Here is a 19,640-nt window from a genome sequence, read left to right on the forward strand (position 1 = left end):
AGCATCACAGTCCCGCCCACATCCCAAGAGAGCTTTGGTGCCGGAAGTAAATTTCATAGACATTCTCTGATATGACTCATACCATATGAAGGCGACAGTAGCCTAGCTAAAGGGAACGATAATGCTAACTAATGTTACCAACCTCCCTGCAAAACTCACCAAAACTTTGTAGGTCTTGTCCCTCATGCTGGCCCTTACAAAACCCACAAGCTGACCCTCACAAAACCCACAAGCTGACCCTCGGACACGCTACACTCAACTAACGTTACATGACCTGATCTGAAGTGGGTTTCACCCTTTTGAACACTTTTGTTTTCCTCCTTGAAAAAAAGCCATCATGACTGCCAAGGAGATCATGATTGCACTGATAAGTCTACCGTGCAAAAAGGCAACATAGGTTTATATTTTATTTTTATTTTTTTATTAATGATCTTCAGTCTTCACGGACCTTCGCGGGGTTTAACCAGACAGTTCCACGAGTTCCACCAATCAGATGCATCACTGTGGGATTGTGGGATTGTTCAGGATTATGGGTAACGAAGTAGTGCTGCAACGACGTGTCAACATCATCGATTACGTTGACTACAAAAATGCGTTGACTTGCGTGAAATGCGTCGACGCGTCACACTGTTTACATCTCGCGTAATGGCATACTGGGAATGGAGAAAATTGCATGCTATCACAAAAACAGAGACCACTGTTATCAAAAGTATGGGAATACTTCATTCAGAGTCCAAATAAAATGGCCATTTGTTCCCTTTGAAAAACGATATGGTGTACCACGGCAGCACAACTGCGATGCACGAGCACCCTCAGAGGAAAACATCCTGGCACTCTCCGGTGTTATGGTTTAACTGGTTACCGTTTGATCTGGTGATCAACTTCCTGGTTCAGGTCTCTGCTGCAGATGTGATGGAACGACCGCAGCAGATTCGGCGATTCTAAAAGCACAAACTGATGTGATATTATTAAGTGTCTAATAAACGCAGACTTGCTCATTGCATTCTGATATTCTTTAAAGATTACAAGTTATTGATATGATCACCTGTAGCGGCTGAAGTAAGGATAAAATAAAAAATAAAGTAAGTCTGTGTTGGCGCGGGTTTTGAACCCGCGTTAGGGGCCGTTCACATATCACGCCTAAAAACGCATGGAAAACGCTAGTCATGCCGCTTTCTCCTTCTTTCCAAAGCGCTCGGGCAGTTGCGCCCCTGGGCTGTCTGTTGTTGCTAAGCAACCATGACGTGCTCTCTCAATGAAGACGCGGAAATTTCAGCAAAGGATAAATAGATTTGCAGCACTAAAAATCGCTTGCAGTAGTTCTGCTACAAAAATTTGTTTTTCCAAAAAATATTTTCAAAATGAAGAGTTGAGATGTTTTTAACTCGATGCTGTGCAGTGTTTTGTCGCTTCCATTGTGAGCGTGCGTACCGTGCACCTACATTGGAAATAACGAACTTGAGCGCGCAAAAGACGCGATATGTGAACGGCCCCTTAAAAGACAGCGCGCCGCGAGACACCACCGAGCTACCCAGAATCGGCTCCAGGTCTCTGGAAACCATGCTAAACCATAGCAGAACCCTGACTACATTTTATGGTTTGTGATGCTAAAGAACATTTTATGACGTCTCAGACAACTGTAAATTTGTGGCTACTGTGGTTTAACTATAAGCGCTATCGTAAACTCATATTTACCATAGTAAAATAATTTTCTTTGCCTCTTTATTTTTGTATACTGTAAAAACTTCAACCACATTGGTTGAACGAATAAATGTTGAAATATTATATTAGAAGTTGTACTTATTTTTTTTGTAAAGTTATCCAAAGGATTCATTAGCTAATCAAAAAAAACAACAACATTAGATTATTTATTGTAATAAAAATAATCGTTAGCGTAGTCAACTAATCAAAAAAATGATCGTTAGATTAGTCGACAGACAAAAAAAATATCGTTAGTTGCAGCTCTATAATGAAGTACTTATCCAAGACATTGCAAATAAAAGGCATTTATCTCAAAACAAGTTTAGTGCCCCATGAACTTTTTGCATTTATATGAGCATATACTATCGCTTAGTACAGCCGTAGCTGGGTTTAAGTCTACCATGTATGGTTACGTTTTTATGGCTTATACCCCAACTGTCAATGCAGAAATTGTATTGAATTTTTACTTCCGGCACCGGCTGTGGGCGGGACTGTGATGCTCTATAAGAGATTTTATGTTGTGTCGTCTCTTGGACATGACAGTGTTAATAAATTTGGACCTGGTTGAATAGATCTGCTACACTGCTGATGTCGTGGTTTATTGCTGTACTACAGCTACTGCAGCAGAGCAAGTACAGTACGGAGACTTGCTACTGCCAAAACAATCATATACATGCCACAGACATACTGTAACATACATGAAATTGCCTCAGATAAAACAGGAGACACAAGAAATGGACGATACAAGTAAATACAGGTGCATCTCAAAAACTTTGAATATTATGGAAAAGTTATTTATTTTTTGTAATTTAATAAAAATAAAATAAATAATCTTATATTCTAGATTCATTGTACACAAACTGAAATATTTCAAGAGTTTTTTGTTTTAATTCTGATGGCTAAGAGTTGCAGTTTAGGGAAATTTAAAATTCTATATTTTAAAATAATTAGAATATTTTCACAAAGATCAATCAAAAAAAGATTTACAAAACAGAAATGTTCAAGACCTCCAAAGCGGGTATAATTATGCACTCAATACTTGGTTGGGGAATTACTGCTTCAATGCGGCATGGCATGGAGGCGATCTGCCTGTGGCACTGCTGAGGCGTTATTGAAGCCCAGGTTGCTTTGATAGTGGCCTTCAGCTCCTCTGTATTGTTTGTCAGATGTTACGTATATTTCTCTTCACAATACCCCATAGATTCTCTGGGAGGTTCAGGTCAGGTGAGTTTTCTGGCTAATCAAGCACAGTAATATCATGGTCAGCAAACCACTTGGAAGTGGTTTTGGCACGGTGGGCAGGTGCTAAAGTCCTGCTGCAAAATAAAATCAGCATCTCAATAAAGCTTGTCAGCAGATAGAAGCATAAAGTGCTCCAAAAATCTGCTGGTAGATGGCTGCACTGACTTTGGACTAGATAAAACACAATGGACCAACACCAGAAGACCCCACGGCTCCCCAAATCATCTCTGACTTGAGAAACTTCACACTGGACTGCCAGCAGCTTGGATTCTGTGCCTCTCCAGTCTTCCTCCAGACTCCAGACCTTAATTTCCAAATTACATGCAAAATTTAGTTTCATCTGGAAAAAAAGAACTGTGGACAACTCTCCTTAAATTTTCTTGTTCAGGAGTGGTTTGGTTCTAGGAATGTAACGGCTGTAGCTCTTTTCTTGAAGATGTCGGAGTGTGGTGATTCTTGATATGCTGACTCTGGCTTCAGTCCACTCCTTATGAAGCTCTCCCAAGTTCTTGAATCTACTTTTCCTGACAATCTTCCCAAGGCTGCGGTCATATTCTCATTTTTTGAGATACTGAATTTTTTTATTTTTCTATGCTGTAAGTCATAACCATCAGAATTAAAACAAACAAACAAAACTCTTATTTCCGTTTGTGTGCAGTAAATCTAGAATATAAGAAAGTTATTTTTTTTTTTTTAAATTAAATTACAGAAAATAAAGAACTTTTACATGATATTCAAAAATTTTTAGATGCACCTGTATATGAATGCTGTTGAGTGTAAGAAAACAAAGTCCTGCATCAGCAGATATGCAAGTATCTGCACTCATGAATGTAAGCATGACAGGACAGGTCAAAATCCGCCCAAAACAAGCAGATCCACCACCAAGACATACTGCTGCTGTGCAAAAGAGCCAAACAACCAAGTGTAACTATCTATGTGTGCCTCTCAGTGTGTGCCATAACAGTGTCTGTCCCCTTACAAAAGTAAGCCATGATTTAACTACAGATAATAAAATAATAATAAGATTAATATAGTTAAGCAATGGTAAACACAAATTAACCATGGTTTGTATGTACTTTGGCTTTTACCTCAATGCAAACCCTTTCCTATAGACTTTCATTTTAAGTGTGTTACTGTATATGCTAATCGATTGAGCTTAACTTTTTAACCCAAAACATTCCTGTAATATTAATTAAATGAGTATCACCTGAATTCTCTCCATTCTCAGAGCTTGTGAATCAAGAGCAGTCAAAACCACTTTGACCTCTGTGGTCTCCCATAAGTCCCTTTTATCCCACTGGCCTCATTCAATCTGAAGAGAACAACTTTTCCCAGGCTGTGTGTGTATGTGTTTGCATGCCTAAACTCCTGCAGCTCCTCTGGCTCTGCCCAGGCATTGTAAAAAAAAAAAAAAAAAATTGTTGACAAAACTGAATGGCTAATTGTGAGATGTTGAATGGGCCATCCTCTGAGGATTAGTTTGATGTCGAAAGTACCAATGGTTCCTCATTTTGAGCTTTTAAAATTTCTGTATTCATGTTTTTTTTTTTTTTTCTTTGGCCACAAGGGGTTGGAGAAGACCAACATCTCCACAAATCCAAAGAACCAAGCTGAAGACACTACTCACAAAACAAAGCCACAAAGAGAGCATATAAGTGGGAAGAGGACAGTTTCCACCAGGTAACAGTCAGCATTTTAAGTTTGAATGTTAAGTTCAGCTAAAAAAATTGTATTCTGTTGTTTACCAATCCTCACATTGTTGCAAACCTGTATGACTCCCTTTCTTCTGTGAAACATGAAGGTATGTCTGTTTTTTGTCCAAACAGCGAAAGTCAGTGGGGTCCAGTATTGTTTTTGTTCCCCTTTGACTTATAGTATGTGAAAAAATAAAAATAAAATCTTATTTTGTTCCACTGAGGAAGAAATTCATATAGGTTTGGAATGATATCTCTTTCATTTGCACGTAGTCCCTTCTGTGGTAATTACCACAAGGCTTATTTGTTGGAGTTTATAATCCTCTGTGTTGGTATAGTTTAGATGTGTTTCCTGCCAGGATGGTAGTGAGTCATAGCAGATGATTGCAAAATGCCGGTTTGTCAGATAAGCATCTCTGTGAAGCCTGTTCATTCTTTCTCTCTCTCTCTCTCTCTCTTTATGTGTGTGTGTGTGTGTTTATTTTGAAGCTGTCTACATACTTCAAAGATAAGCTTTCAAGATAGTAAACCAGTAGCTCAACTGTGGCATGTGTCTGAAGTCATGTACATAGTATGTGTGGGTGGCACACTTGCATGTTCCTAGAATGTAGTGAGGCTAATATATTAAAGATTGGAGGTCTGCTTCTTATTGCACTATAGAACCTCTGCTACCTATCACTGGATCTCTTTATCATGACCAATCACTCCATATTGACCTCCTTGAGCCCTGACTGGACTGAATTAATGTCTCTTGGAGTTACAAACCTAGGGCTTCTGGGAGGGAGAATTTTAGCAAAGCTGCTGTTCTAAAGGTTGGTTTTAGAGATTTGATAGAGTGTTACTTTACAAAAGACAGGTCCGCTATAAAAAAAGGCTTATTGTCGGAACTTCAGACTCAAAGCTTCTGGATCCGATCTAATCTGGCTCCATTCTCGCAGCAGGGGACTGGTATATGGTGTGTGTGGTGTCGATCTACAATATCCAGGTCCTATGCACATTTTTGGCTGCATGGGCTTTCTGTGTGTGTGTGTGTGTGTGTGTGTGTGTGTGTGTGTGGTAGCTGTTTCTGGTTCATTGGCACACAGTTTGTTGCAAGCTGCAGTTTTCAGATATTAAGGGCCCTATTTTAACAATCTAAACGCAAAGTGTAAAGCGTACGGCACAGGTGCATTCAGGGCATGTCCAAATCCACTTTTGCTATTTTAATGGAATCCACTGAAGCTTCCGGCTAATTAAATGACATGGCGCTGTGTTGCCAACTTAGCAGCTTTGTCGCTAGATTTAGTACCTTTTTCAAAAAAGCACCTAACGACAAATCTAGTGACTTTCTTGGACAAACCTTATTTAGTCTCCGAGACTACCGTAAAAGTGAGGTCTCTCTTTCCCAAAGCACACACCTCTCTCTCTCTCTCTCTCTCTCTCTCTGCATCTCTGTTCAGCGAGCACAGAGAGGAGCAGCACTTTAAGTAAAAAAATAAATAAATAAATAAATAAAATGTATATATATACAAAACAGGCCAAAAGTTTGGACACACCTTCTCATTTAAAGAGTTTTCTTTATTTTCGTGACTATGAAAATTGTAGATTCACACTGAAGGCATCAAAACTATGAATTAACACATGTGGAATTATATATGGAATTATATACATAACAAAAAAGTGGGAAACAACTGAAAATGTCATATTCTAGGTTCTTCAGAGTAGCCACCTTTTGCTTTAATTACGGCTTTGCACACTCTTGGCATTCTCTTGATGAACTTCAAGAGGTAGTCACCTGAAATGGTCTTCCAACAGTCTTGAAGGAGTCCCCCGAGAGATACTTAGCACTTGTTGGCCCTATTGCCTTCAGTCTGCGGTCCAGCTCACCCCTAAACCATCTCGATTGGGTTCAGGTCCGGTGACTGTGGAGGCCAGGTCATCTGGCGCAGCACCCCATCACTCTCCTTAGTCAAATAGCCCTTGATGCCTTCAGTGTGACTCTACAATTTATAGTCATGACAATAAAGGAAACTCTATGAATGAGAAGGTGTGTCCAAACTTTTGGTCTGTACTGTGTGTATATATATATATGTATATATATATATATATATATATATATATATCTTAAACTATGTTCCGAAGATAAATGGAGGTCTTACTGGTTTGGAATGACATGAGGGTGAGTTATTAATAACATAATTATGATTTTTGGATTAACTATCCCTTTAAATATAAAATAGCTAAAACTGCATGTTGTCAATAGAATTTGTGTATTTTGTTTGCTAGTGTGAGCTAATATTATGGATGCACCGGTTGACCGGCCATAAATCAGAACCGGCCGGGTTTTGCTTAAAATACGCGAATCGGCAATTGACTGGTTTTTGATCTTCTTCTTCGGCCGATTCTTCCGGAAGTGCGCTCGCGTGCACAGATTACATTGTAATCATTCGCTATGTCATTTGTGTGGAAGTATTTTGAAATCTGTGCGCAGGACACGGGCAGCCGTTCATCATTGGAAATGCAGAGCTTCATGTCTGAGGCACAGATAGCAGGAAGTGATCAGCCGTTGTTGTACTGGCGCACAAATAAGAGTCCCCTTCCTGTGCGCAATGAAGCTGCGCGAGCGTATACTGTATACAGTAAAAACTAAAGGTTCCTGGAGGCACCTTTTGGGGTTCTTCACTTCGCCACACCGGTGGAACCCTCTGAAGAGCCTCTAGGCACCGCTCTAAATGGGGGTGGTTCTCTGAGGAACTTTCAATGGTTCCTGGAGGAACCCTTTTATTAGGATGGCCAGGAACCACCTGGGGTGCTTCAAGGCACCATTTCCCTAATTTTAGTTCTTAAATCCCCCCAACCGGTTCATTTGTCCTGCTATTAACATTTTTAATGATTTTAAAAAACAAACTGAAAAAATAAAACAAATGCGTATAAAACATAGTTTATTGATAAACAACAACAATATCCATAATCACCTTAAATAGTCAATACTGCACATCACAATCCCATTCATGGAAACATCAGTGTTAATACTGCTATAAACAACAACAACAAAAATAACATCTTGGTAAAATTATAAACAATTAAATGTGACTCAATTATCCTAGAACTTTAAAAAACATTTTATGTACCTAAAACAATGATACAATTTAAATTAATAAATTAAATTAAAATTTAGACACAATGCAATTAATAGCAACATTTTATTTCCCGTTCTAATAGTGGTAACTGATTGGGAGAATTCACACAGGATATTTTAAGAAATTGATAAGCCTCAAGATAGATGTATTTAGCTTAATAAACCAGTTTCTCAGCAGCATAAGTTGTTATAGTTGGGTTAACTTCTAGAGCAGTGAATGGGACAGTATCAAAAATATATTTTTGCATTCTTATTTACTCAAATAGCAAAATGAAAAACTCTACAATAGCATTTTCACAACTTTCAATCAAAGGAAAAATCTGACTGATTAACAGCAGTCAGAAGAAAGAACAATGTCAAATTTAGCATCCCTCCCAAAGACTCTTGGACTAGAAACACCCTTGCATTAGCATTAACTATTTTTTTCTGTAATTTAATACGAATGTGATATAATACAAAGTATAGTGTTATAAATGCACATAATTTTTTTTAAATCAAAATTTACAAACATTGTGAGGATTTACGATGAAAACACAGCTGAAACACATCATCAGTCTTGTGAAAATGGTCCATGATCTCCTCCTGAATGGCCAACAGATACAGCAGAAAAACAGTGTGCTTTAGTGTACTTTTAATTGCTTTTCTATATAATGTTGAACAGAATATAGTTACTCATAGTAAGGTGAACTCATGTCTGCAGGTTCATCAGCAAGAAGCTCCTCACCATCAGGAAAGACTGTAGTGCTGCTCTCACCAAATGGGTCCTCTGTTATTACCACAGCTGTTCTGAGATTGTGTAGGCTGTTCATTGAAAAAAAGAGTGACATACATCAAATTAAATAATAAAATATTACATTTATTCATTTAGCACAGGTAATTTTTAAATTATCTTAAAAATGAGGAACACCACAGGAATTATTTTTGTCATATTAGTGCATTGATTAATGGTTGTGGGCTAATTAAGTGCACAGTGTGTTTATGTGTGTGTACACTACATGTATACACACATGGACAAACTCATACTTACCTCATCATATACAGTCCAGGACAGCAGGATCATCATGTTACAGGAAGGGCAATGTTAGAATTTCTCTGAAATTATAATTATAAACTCTGAAACCATAAACTAAATAAATAAATAACTATAAATAACTGAACGTTTTAGAAGGGTTTCTGGTGTGTGTCTGCAACCGTTCACTTATTTACATACCTGCAAAAGATGGGGTACGTCCAGAGAGGTCTGTTTATTGTCAGCCAGCATCAGCAGCTGTTTGTACACTGCCTCACAGGTGTCCACTACAGAGCCACATTTCTTTACTAACTGATGAATAAAAAAGAACATATGGGTAGTTTTTTTGTTTAATTCAGTGGAACAGTGAATACAGTCATATATAATTTTTGATTAGGCCAAGCTGAAACACTATTTCAGTTATTTCAATGTCAAATAAATAATTAAATACTTACATAGTGCTGTTCTGTGAACCCTTTGAGATTTTTAGGGCCGTTTCATAGTCAACGCGAGAAACGCGAGCTACGCGCTCCCTTTCATAGACTAAACAGTGAATGCAAGCATCACGGGTGATGCGTGTATGCAATACACCGCTCACGCAACAGGGGGTAGTAGAGTCGGGTGATATTAGTAGAGTCGGGTCGCGTGATATTCATATCACAATAGCAACTGAAGACGAGTGTATTCTGTTGCTGATGAACTATCGTATAAATGTGGATGAATACGTATAAGTTCGCATAATTTTTCCTCTTCGCCCGCCATTCTATTCAAACCTTCTTCTTCAGTAAACACAATATACTTGAATTAATGTACAATACTTGCAATGTCGCCCCCACCGACAACGCATAGTATTGAGTGAATCGGCGCGTCGTGTATCAAAAATTAGGACGACACATTTGGCTACGCACCGACGCATAATGGCGGCCAAAGCGTAACGATGCGTAGCCTCGGGGACGCGTATGCGTACAGATGCGTTGACTATGAAACGGCCCTTAGAGAAGTCATACTTGATTTTCTAAGGAGAGAAAATGATCAAAACCAGTTTTATGTAGGTTATGTGCAAATTACTCGAAAAATAGGCTAATAGCCTAACGTTACATGTATGTCAACATGGATGTGTAAGTTAACTATTTAACGAACGTAAACAACAACAATAATTTAGAAAGTTAAAGAAAAGAGTTACAATGAATAAACGTACAGTAAACATCATGCATAAACCAAACTAATAACGTTAATTATTGTTTGTGACCTTGTGTTTGTACTTTGTAACGTTAGTCACCATTTCGTCCCACAACGTGCATTAGACTTGTAAGCATCGCGGCTATTAATTTAATGGTTAAAACAAACATTTTAAATAAAAAAAAAGCATACAGTATAATGTGATAAACTGTAAAACGTTAGTTATACAGTGTATGAATTAGTATACAAATAATAAATCTGTGTATTTATTTCGGAGTCTTTACTCACCTTGTGCAGCGGTTGTTTCTTTGAGGAATGTAGCCGTTACTTCTTTGTATTTGAAATCGCTCTTCCACGCATGCGCCCGCCAGCGCGAGCAAACAGCAGGAGCGCGAGGACGCCAAGCCGTGTGCATTTTCTTCTTGACATTAGGGAAATAAAAAAACTCTAAATATTACTATTGTACCAATTGTTATAATTAGAGTATTTTTTTATTAAATTAATGCGTCGAGTCATATTTAGCCTAGTTCAATAATATTTTTTATGTTTTCTTTAAAGTTTCAAGGTAAACTATCCACCTTCGATTTAACATTTAGCCTATTTCAATAAAACTATTTTAGTTATTGCAGTATTTAAGTTTAAGTATGGGAGGGAATTAATAAATAGCCTAATAATGACAAACATGGTATAGCCACTGGATGCCGGTCTGCTTGTATATATTCCCTATTGCAGAGAACAGATTTTTCAGAAATAATTGTAACATTTTAGTTGGATATACTGGTTAAGAAGATTTTGTATGTCCTTTTGTTATTTTATTTATTTATTTATTTATTTATGTTTTGACAGAACAAGTGTGAAGATTTTTACAAACATTTTTTTTTTCACATGGAAAGTGCCACAAAAGTCATTGTTCCATCACATTCCTAAAAAGTGAATATTAATAATAATAATAACCAGTCAAATTAAATTTTTGTCACATAAATCTCTGGGTTTTTCCAGATGCTGGTTTTTACAAGTGAGATCTTCCAGGAACCATTTTAATGTTAACAGAGCTTACAGTAACCCTTTTTTAAAATGTGAGTTCCTCCAGGAACCTCCAGAGCACTTTGAGGTCTCCGTGTAATGAAAGGGTGATTCCAGAACCTCAGAACTGGGAACAAAGTGCTTCGAGGATCCCTTGAGTTCCTGCACGAACTGCAAAGACTATAACGGTTCCTCCAGGAACCATATTATGAGAAAAAGAGCTTTGAGGCACTTAAAATACATTTTAAGGTTCCTGTGGTACTCAAAAGGATACCTGAGGCACCTTTAGTTTTTACACCGGTCCGAGCCCTGAACACAAGTAGACCGTGAAGAGCTGTTCAGCTCAACTTCTCACATGTTGGATGAGAAACGAAACGGACTAAACTGTGACAAAACTTAAATGCTTTTTTTTTTTTTAATTAGAACTTGCATACACGTTTTAAAAGCCAGAAGTAAACGTCAGTTCTGTATAGGATGATTATTTTTTATTTTACCTTAAAATTACACAGACTTAATTGAATTTAAAAATCACCTGCCGTTGCACACTGAAAAAAAAAAAGTTTCATTCATCCAATTAAAACATTTTAGGGCAATAATTCATATCTATATTTTTACTTGAGACAGTAAGTTATTTATTTTTCATTGGCTCAAGTAAAAAATATAGATGTGAATCATTACCCTATTTTTTTATTTTTTTTATTTGGATGAATGAAACCCTTTGCATCTTTGTTTTATTCACACCAACATTATTTGATCTGAACATTTGGAATAATGTATTTATATAGCATACTTTTATTTAGTCTCACTGGTAAAGATCAGTTTGTTTTATTTAAAACCAAATGTAAAAACTAAAACAAATACTGAATGCTGATTAAGATACATCTTATTGTGTTATTTGGACTGTAGAACTATGCAGTTATTGCCTTTAATTTCACATGTTTACAGTTAATCTTTTAATTTAAGGCCAGTTCTATTTAGTTTCAACCCAATTCAAAAACAAAAGCTAAATGCTGATGTCTGTATCATCTATGTTTGTATTGAATGTAGGCTACTTACTGTGCAGTTACTGCTGTTAATTTCAGATGGTTACAGTTATTGTTTTCAATAGCCAAAAGCCAGTTCAGTCTATTAAATACCAAATAAACATATTTTTTATGTATACTTTCCTTCTTTGTTGTTTGTTGCTTAAAAGATGAAAAAAAAAATCAGAAAATCGGAATTTGCAGTTTGCTTGTGAAAAAATCGGTATTGGAATCGGCCATGAAAAATCATGAGCGTGCATCCCTAGCTAATATTGTAGATTATGTGTTCTGTTTATGTACGTGTGTGAGTTGAGTGTTGAATCTGTGGATTTTGGACCAAATGCTCTTTTTAGCTTTCAGTGTTTGGTGGCATCATTAATATGACTCACCTTAATATGTGAAAATACTCACAATGAATAACAGGCTGATTCCTCATACAGCATTACATATCAGAGTGGCTGTTTTAACTTGTTTATTTGATACAAAGCATCTGTTGTACATACTCAGCTTTTTAAATGGAAAAAATGAACACAAAATGATATATTCTCCCCTATGCAGCCATTCCTCATCAGATGAAGGTGAGAAAAGTTCTGATGAAAGAAAAGATCTCGGAGAGGGTGAGGAGAAGATATTGTGCTTTCAGTCTTTCACTGCAGGAGAGAAGGATGTGAGAATGAAGAAAGATGAGAATGTGATAGAAAACACGGTAAGCAGTCATGTTGCACAACCTAAATTGAAGATGGGTCAGGTTAGTTTATTCTTACTGTTTTTATTTTCACTGACATCATCTTATGTACTCATGTGATCTGCAGTGGCTCCACACATCCTCTCACACCCCTCATGAGTCTCCACTCTCTTGCCCCTTTCTTTCTGGGTCGCTGTGTCTGTGTTCCCTCCTTCCTAAAGCCCACCAACCATGTTTTCCATTCCTTCACTCACAGTGTGACCAGTTGCATCTCTTTATGTCCCTCTCTATCTCCTACTAGGAGACAAAGTTTGGACACATGTATTTATGAAAAAAGTGAAGGGGGTGGGGGGTCAGCACTTGATTTTGCATGTTGTTTTACCACAAAAGATAAGAGAGAGACTGCTTTGTTTCAGTTTTCTTTAATTTTTTTTTATGCAGTGATGCATCTCTCAGGGCAAACTGTCTTTAGGAAGCAAAATATCTAAGACAAAACTATTATCTAAAATTTTGCACTTGTAAGGTGTATAAGATGGATATAAGATGGTGTGAAACTGTATCCATTCAAGATCTCAAAGTAATTCTCCATCTTATCCTAAATGTATTTTTTCTTGGCATTGTGTATTCTAGGTTGCACAGAATGAGCAGAAAGTGAGAAAAAGGCAGTGTTTTGAGGGCACAGAGGATCCAAAAGCCGCCACACCAGTTCTGCAGAGACAGGACTCAGGTCAGCGGAGCATCAAAGGCATCCTGAAGAAAAGCCACTCAACTAGTCTGGACACAGAACCCACTGAGCTGGAGCAGATCACAACTCCTGCCATCATAACCTGCAAGGAGCTGACTGTTGTTGATGGAAAGAACGACAAGAATGAGGAGGTTGAGTATGATGATGAGGATAGGGAAAACAAGAAGCTTCAGAGAGAGGAAAGCAGCTCGAGTGAGACTCCTCGCACTCCTTCCCCAGATTCTGTGGACGAAACTCCCTCCATCTCCCAATCTGTAGAAGGGGAGGAGCTAGACAGCAGCCTGGACGGGAGCATGAGCTCCTCCCTAAAAGAGAGGTATTGTGGGAGTAGTCTTTATAATGTTCTTGAGTTTGATTGGCAGCTGTGGTTACTATTTTTGGGGGATGAGTGTGGGGGAGAGTGGGAAAAGTAGATTTTATGCTTAAAAGCATTCCTGTAATTTAAACTGTAGAGCTGTTTGAGCTAGCAATGCCAAGGCCATATGTTTGCATTTTATCAGTTCATTCATTCCCTGAAAATCTAAGTTTCTTTGGATGAAAGTGTCTGGCAAATCTATTATGTTGTGGCTGATGCTAATTCTTTGTTTGAAGTCTTATAATTGGTTTGTTATGGCTTTTGACAGAAATTAATCATTTGACTCTGTGACAGACTATAAGAATAAAAAAATGTGTTATGAACTTAATAATAATAATGATTTATTTTTAGTTGTTTTGTGTTTGCAAGTTTATTTTAAATAATTGAATACATTTTTAATTTTCACGTGTTTTTATTGTTTAAAATACTATGCTTGGACAAGTGTGAATGTTAATCTGAAGATATTTTAAGTAGAAAGTATGAATATCAAAATATAAATAAAATAAAATAAGTTAAACAAATCTTCAGAGTATCTAAACTGGATTTGAACCCTCATCTACTGCATGTGCAATAAGGGGCACTTTTAATTACCAAGCTTTAAATGAACCCACAGAAGTCCAATAATGGGATGTTTGTTATACCAATGACACAGTCTAAACACAAAAGCTGCTTAAGTGGAAAGTGAATTCTCTATGTCTGTAATATAATACTTAGCCTCTTTGTTTGGCAGGCTGGCCGAGTTGGAGAGTAGTGATGATGACAGGAGGGGCAAGCTGAAGAATAAACTCACCAGTGTGGTCCAGTCATCTCTGGTTGACCGTTGCGTCCAGCTGCAGGAAAGTGAGAATGCCTGGAGGAAGAAGGTACCCACACACTCTCTGAAACAGCTTCCACTTCCTCTGTCGGTAGCTGAGAAAAATGGGCTGAATTAACCTATTGAAACTCTACACACTACTCAACACTTTTGTTGTTGTGTGCAGTTTGGGGTTCGTGCAGTGTCTGTGTTTGTTTGTTGTTGGTCTTGATTTAAAGAGGGGTTAGTGGGATGGTAAATCCACCGGGAATGGTGGGGGAGGAAGAGTTAGTTTTCGGTGCTGAATCAGCAAGTTCTTCTGCAGGGCCGTCCTTATGAGAAGGGGGTGTGAGCACAGGCGGAGGAGGATTTCCACTCTGCTTTTCCAGTTCCTGGAATCTGATCAGGATATCGAGTTACATGTATTTCTAGATCAAGTCACCTTTATTTGTTAGCGCTTCATACAATTCTGGTTGTTTCAAAGCAGTTTTACAGTGTCAAACAGGAAAATAGTTTTGGTCAGTAATAGTTTGATGTAGTGCGATTTTGAAGTTGGAGGAGAAAAATGTTGGAAGTTTTTAGACACACCCTGTCTGAACTGTTGTACACAGAGTATGCATGCACATCGCAGAGCTTGACAAGACAAGCAAAAATGTATAATTATTATTATTATTTAAAAAAAAGAAAAAAAAAGAAAATTACAGATCATTTTGTTATATAAGTTGCGACTGATAAATTTAATTGTGATCTGAAGAAAGGGAGACCTGAACATCTTGGATTACATGGGGGTGAATAAATTATCAGGAGCGTTAAGCGTTCTGACAACTCGGTTCACTCGCATTGTAATGTTGTTCAGACATTGCTGTGCATATTAACAATATCTCCCAGCCTTGCTCACTCTTTTCCCAAACGTGGCGGGGAACTTTTCCCTAATTCAGTAACATGTAGTAAAAGAAAAATACTGAAACATTTTGACAGAGTGCCTTAATCCATATATAAGGTGCTCTGGATTATAAGGCGCACTGTCGCTTTTATGAGAAAATTAAAGGCTTTTAAGTGCGTCTTATAGTGAGGAAAATACGGTATTTAGTTGTGTGTATTGCATTCACTTGGCGCAGTTTGTAGGTCTCTGTCTAACAGCAATATCTGTTCACGCGAAATATGTCATGGCTGTTTAGGTGTTTACCACCGAGCTGTGGGCTAGTAATGGTGATGGGCATTCTGTTATTGACCTGTGCTGCACGCAGTAGACCAATCATGACAGACTCCGTCATCAGACCAATCAACACAGTTTAGTGTCATGGAAAGGAGGGGTTTAGAAAAATTAATCGTTAAACAAATCGTTTTGGGAATCATTGAGCAAAACAGGAAAAATAAATGCTAATTTTAAGACAATGAAAGTGTTTTTTGACCTTGCATGCATGGGAGCCTTTTGTTGGGGACTCCCAAAACCAAAATATGAACCTTTCATTACCCATGATAGGTGCACTTTAAGTTCAAAAGACCGTCCCATTTGTCAGGTGTCAAAAGTCAAATATCTACTACCGTACTTGCCGGACTATAAGTTGCACTTTTTTACATAGTTTGGCTGGTCCTGCGACTTAGGCCTGGTTCACACGGGACGATTTTAAAATTGTCGGCCGATTTTCCAAACCTGAGAGACCCCACACACAGCGATAAAAAATCACGGGTCCAACAGTTTTGGTCATTCTGTGTGTGGTGTGCAGCCACACGGCAATATCAACACATCACACATGAACCGATTTGACTCCCGAGCATTCCCAGGTCAGACGGGAAATCTCGCAAAATCCCTCGAGATCAAACGTGACTTTAGAGTAAACAATAATGGCGAACGAAGAGGATGCAGTGGCCATAGTTTGTGCTTTGTTTTTAACGGAAAAAAAAAAAACATAAGAAAAACAAGAAAAGGCGATGGTCAAAGAGGTGGAGACAACGCGAGCATGGACTATACTTGCTATATCATAATATGGAGATAAGTTGTTGTTTTATCTCATAGAAATGTTGTTACGTACTACACAGATTAATAACCGTTGAAATAAACGTTCATATATTTGTTTCCATGTACTCTGGTGGACTGCAGATGTGGATGTAGTTATGCCCATCGACTTTATTTGTATTTGTTATATTTGTCATATTATATACCTCGGCTGTTTTGATTTTGTTTCCCGGTACTTCCTCACCGCCTCGTCACCTCGCTTATTGATTGGCTACACTCCACAGGCTGCATGATTGTTTGTCCTCGGGGACACCACACACGAGAAGAAATCGGGCTAAATAAATCCAACATGTTGGATAACCCCGATTTGAGATCGGAGCGGTCCCAACATTCTTCCGAGCAGAGGAGAGCAGTCTTAACACACCACACATGGCAGGAATATTTGATCAGATTATTTTACGATAATCGAAGCATCCTAAGATTGTCGGAAGGGGTGAATCGGGGCTAAAATCGGCCTAATTATCCTGCCGTGTGAACCAGCCTTTATTGCGACTTATTTCTCAAAATTAATTTGACATGAACCGAGAGAAATTAACCAAGAGAAAACATTGCCGTCTACAGCCGCGAGAGGGAGCTCTATGCTGCTCCAAAGTGCTCCTGTAGTCTACACTGAGCAGCATAGAGCGCCCTCTCGCGGCTGTAGACGGTAATGTTTTCTCTTGGCTCTTGGTTCTAAATAAATGCAACTTATAGTCCAGTGCGACTTATATATGTTTTTTCCCCATCATGACATGTTTTTGGACTAATGCGACTTATACTTACGTGCGACTTATAGTCCGAAAAATACGGTATCTACTGGACTAGAGTTTGAAACACTCAATCTTTGCAGCTGCTATGCACCCTTAATATGCACTTCTGCCAAGCCTACATTGAGGCAGGCATCTCAGTAGACTTCAACCCGCTATTCAAAGCAGTAGGAGCAGATTTTTTTAAAAAGTCAGAACATTGTGGTTTTCACTCGCTATGATGATGGCAATGGACATGAGCGGGAAGTTATAGTTCTCAATGAATCTGTTCACAAAAAAAATTTGCAGCACAAAAAGCAGCAACTATTCCTTTTAATGCTGACAACCATGTTATTAGTTTGTCATGTGATAGGAAAAAGGTTTGCACACTAGTGTTCCAATAAGTATAAAATATTTATTTTTTAAAGATATTATCAACAGAACTTTGATATATCAAACATAGTGAAATACTTCAGCCATGCAGTGAAGGGTGATGGCTGAGCGGTGTTTCTGATTTCAGTGAACGAGGAGTGGAGCAGGAGCAGGGAATGGTGAACCGGGAGCGGAGGGAAAATTGTTGACACTTAATTCTGCTCACATGTTCTGCCGGACACCACCACACAATTGTGGCTTTTGTTAACTGCCCTCCTGCAGGATTTAACAGGTTTAACTCAGACAGCTCACTACCAGAGACACTGTTAGAATCTGTAGCAGGCAATTCTAGTTGCGTTTATCATCAATTAATTTCTAAAATGATCATTTCACTATGTTCTGGCCTGCCATCTAGTGGCAATTTTTTTTGGCCCGATGCCAAACTTACTTGCTGACCTCTGCACTATAGATAATGTGAATGCATTCTTTACCTTGCACAGTACCATCACACAAATTCAAAAGAGCTGGAATGCATGAGTCATGTAGACTAGTTTTATGTTGTTGTTTTTTTCGGTATTTGAATGCTGTTTTGGAACTGTTGTTATATCGAAAGAGATGTGTAAAGATTCTTCATTAGTATAAATGTATATAGTTAATATATAGATAATATATAGATATATATTTATATATATATTTTATATTATTATTTTATGTTACATTTATATTATATGCAAATAATATATAGGCTTGGAACAACATGAGTAATTAATGAAAGAATAACAAATTTGGTTGGGGTGGTTGATTGCGATTTTAACTTTTTTTAACTTTAGTTAGTGTGTAATATTGTTGTTAAAGCTTAAACAACATCTGCAAAGTTACGACGCTCAAAGTTCGGTGCAAAGGGAGATATTTTATTTGAAAGAAATCGCTCTTTAAGGACTACAAAAAAAAGGCTGGTAGAGACTACAAGATTCTTCCTGAATTTTACATAAACCCCACCCCACAAACCCCACAAAGGGAGCAAGTCCACGTTGGGCTGCTTTAGAGAAGAGGAAGAGATATTGTGGTAGTTTATAAACAATTATTTTACTAAAATGCTACAATGCAATAATTTATTTTGCTGTAATAATGCTTTAATCAGGATTAAACCGTACATCAAAAGCAAACAAACAGCTGCAGAATTTAGAAATGAGAGCATATCTAAAAAGTATAAAACTACAAATAAAAAAATAAAAACATTCTGAAACATCTTTTAAGAGCTGTGCTTTCACAGGTTCTGCTCAATCCTCTTCACTAATATTCTCTGGGTTTGATTTGGGATCAAATTGATAAGGCAATATTGACGCAATTGTTTATCATACACTGGAGCACATGCAACTACTCATAATGGTAAGGTGGCATAATGTTTCTGAACAATTTACACTAGGCAGTTGGGATTAACAACACAACACTCTGAGGGAGGAGCTTCACAGAACCAGGAACTCAACAGACCATTTTGACAAGAACAGAAATAGCAGTGTAGAATAAATGTTGAAAAAATAAACATGAACACATTACATTGCACCCCATAAACACAATCAAGAATTCAAAAAAAGCTGATCTACCACCCCTTTAACATTGTTATAAACTCTCATTAGCTGCCACCGCAGGGGAAGCGGCACTGACACACCCACTTACCTCATTCATCCTCCGTATTGTTCCTTCCTGCCATTTCCGCTTTTGGGGGAGTGGGTGCACACGCGATCACGATAGCACATGGACATTTTCCCATTTCTCCACTCTCCATCCATATCCATTTCCTGGTCATTTCATACACTCACTGCACTTGTCTTGTTGTTTCGTCCCTGTGTTGTTTGTGTGGGTGTAGTCGGTCTTCTGGCGGGAAACGTGGCACCGGCCAAACCGAATGAACAAGCTGCAGCTGGGTATGACATTGTGGGATATAAGTGGGGATTGAAAG

General features: G+C 38.0%; 1 protein-coding gene and 1 long non-coding RNA gene across 4 annotated transcripts in view; one reads left to right on the forward strand and one right to left on the reverse strand.

Annotated features, from left to right (window-relative positions):
* The window catches only part of svild (supervillin d), a 133,363-nt gene that overhangs the window by 71,381 nt on the left and 42,342 nt on the right, over positions 1-19,640 (forward strand). For both annotated transcript variants that reach the window (XM_052612193.1, XM_052612195.1), the window contains exons 5-8: positions 4,511-4,623; positions 12,547-12,694; positions 13,304-13,734; positions 14,504-14,636. In XM_052612193.1, coding sequence (XP_052468153.1) covers positions 4,511-4,623; positions 12,547-12,694; positions 13,304-13,734; positions 14,504-14,636 — 825 coding nt within the window. The remainder of the gene's footprint in view (positions 1-4,510; positions 4,624-12,546; positions 12,695-13,303; positions 13,735-14,503; positions 14,637-19,640) is intronic.
* LOC128025747 (uncharacterized) lies at positions 7,808-9,481 on the reverse strand. Of its 2 annotated transcripts, none has more exons than XR_008186213.1 (5): positions 9,220-9,481; positions 8,966-9,076; positions 8,783-8,847; positions 8,480-8,556; positions 7,808-8,337 (listed from the first exon to the last, which is right to left on the reverse strand). It is a non-coding gene; the product is annotated as an uncharacterized LOC128025747 (long non-coding RNA). The 2 variants fall into 2 exon arrangements; XR_008186214.1 differs by having other exon boundaries at positions 8,428-8,556.

The sequence above is a fragment of the Carassius gibelio genome, chromosome A12, assembly GCF_023724105.1.
Source record: "Carassius gibelio isolate Cgi1373 ecotype wild population from Czech Republic chromosome A12, carGib1.2-hapl.c, whole genome shotgun sequence".
Lineage (NCBI taxonomy): Eukaryota > Metazoa > Chordata > Actinopteri > Cypriniformes > Cyprinidae > Carassius > Carassius gibelio.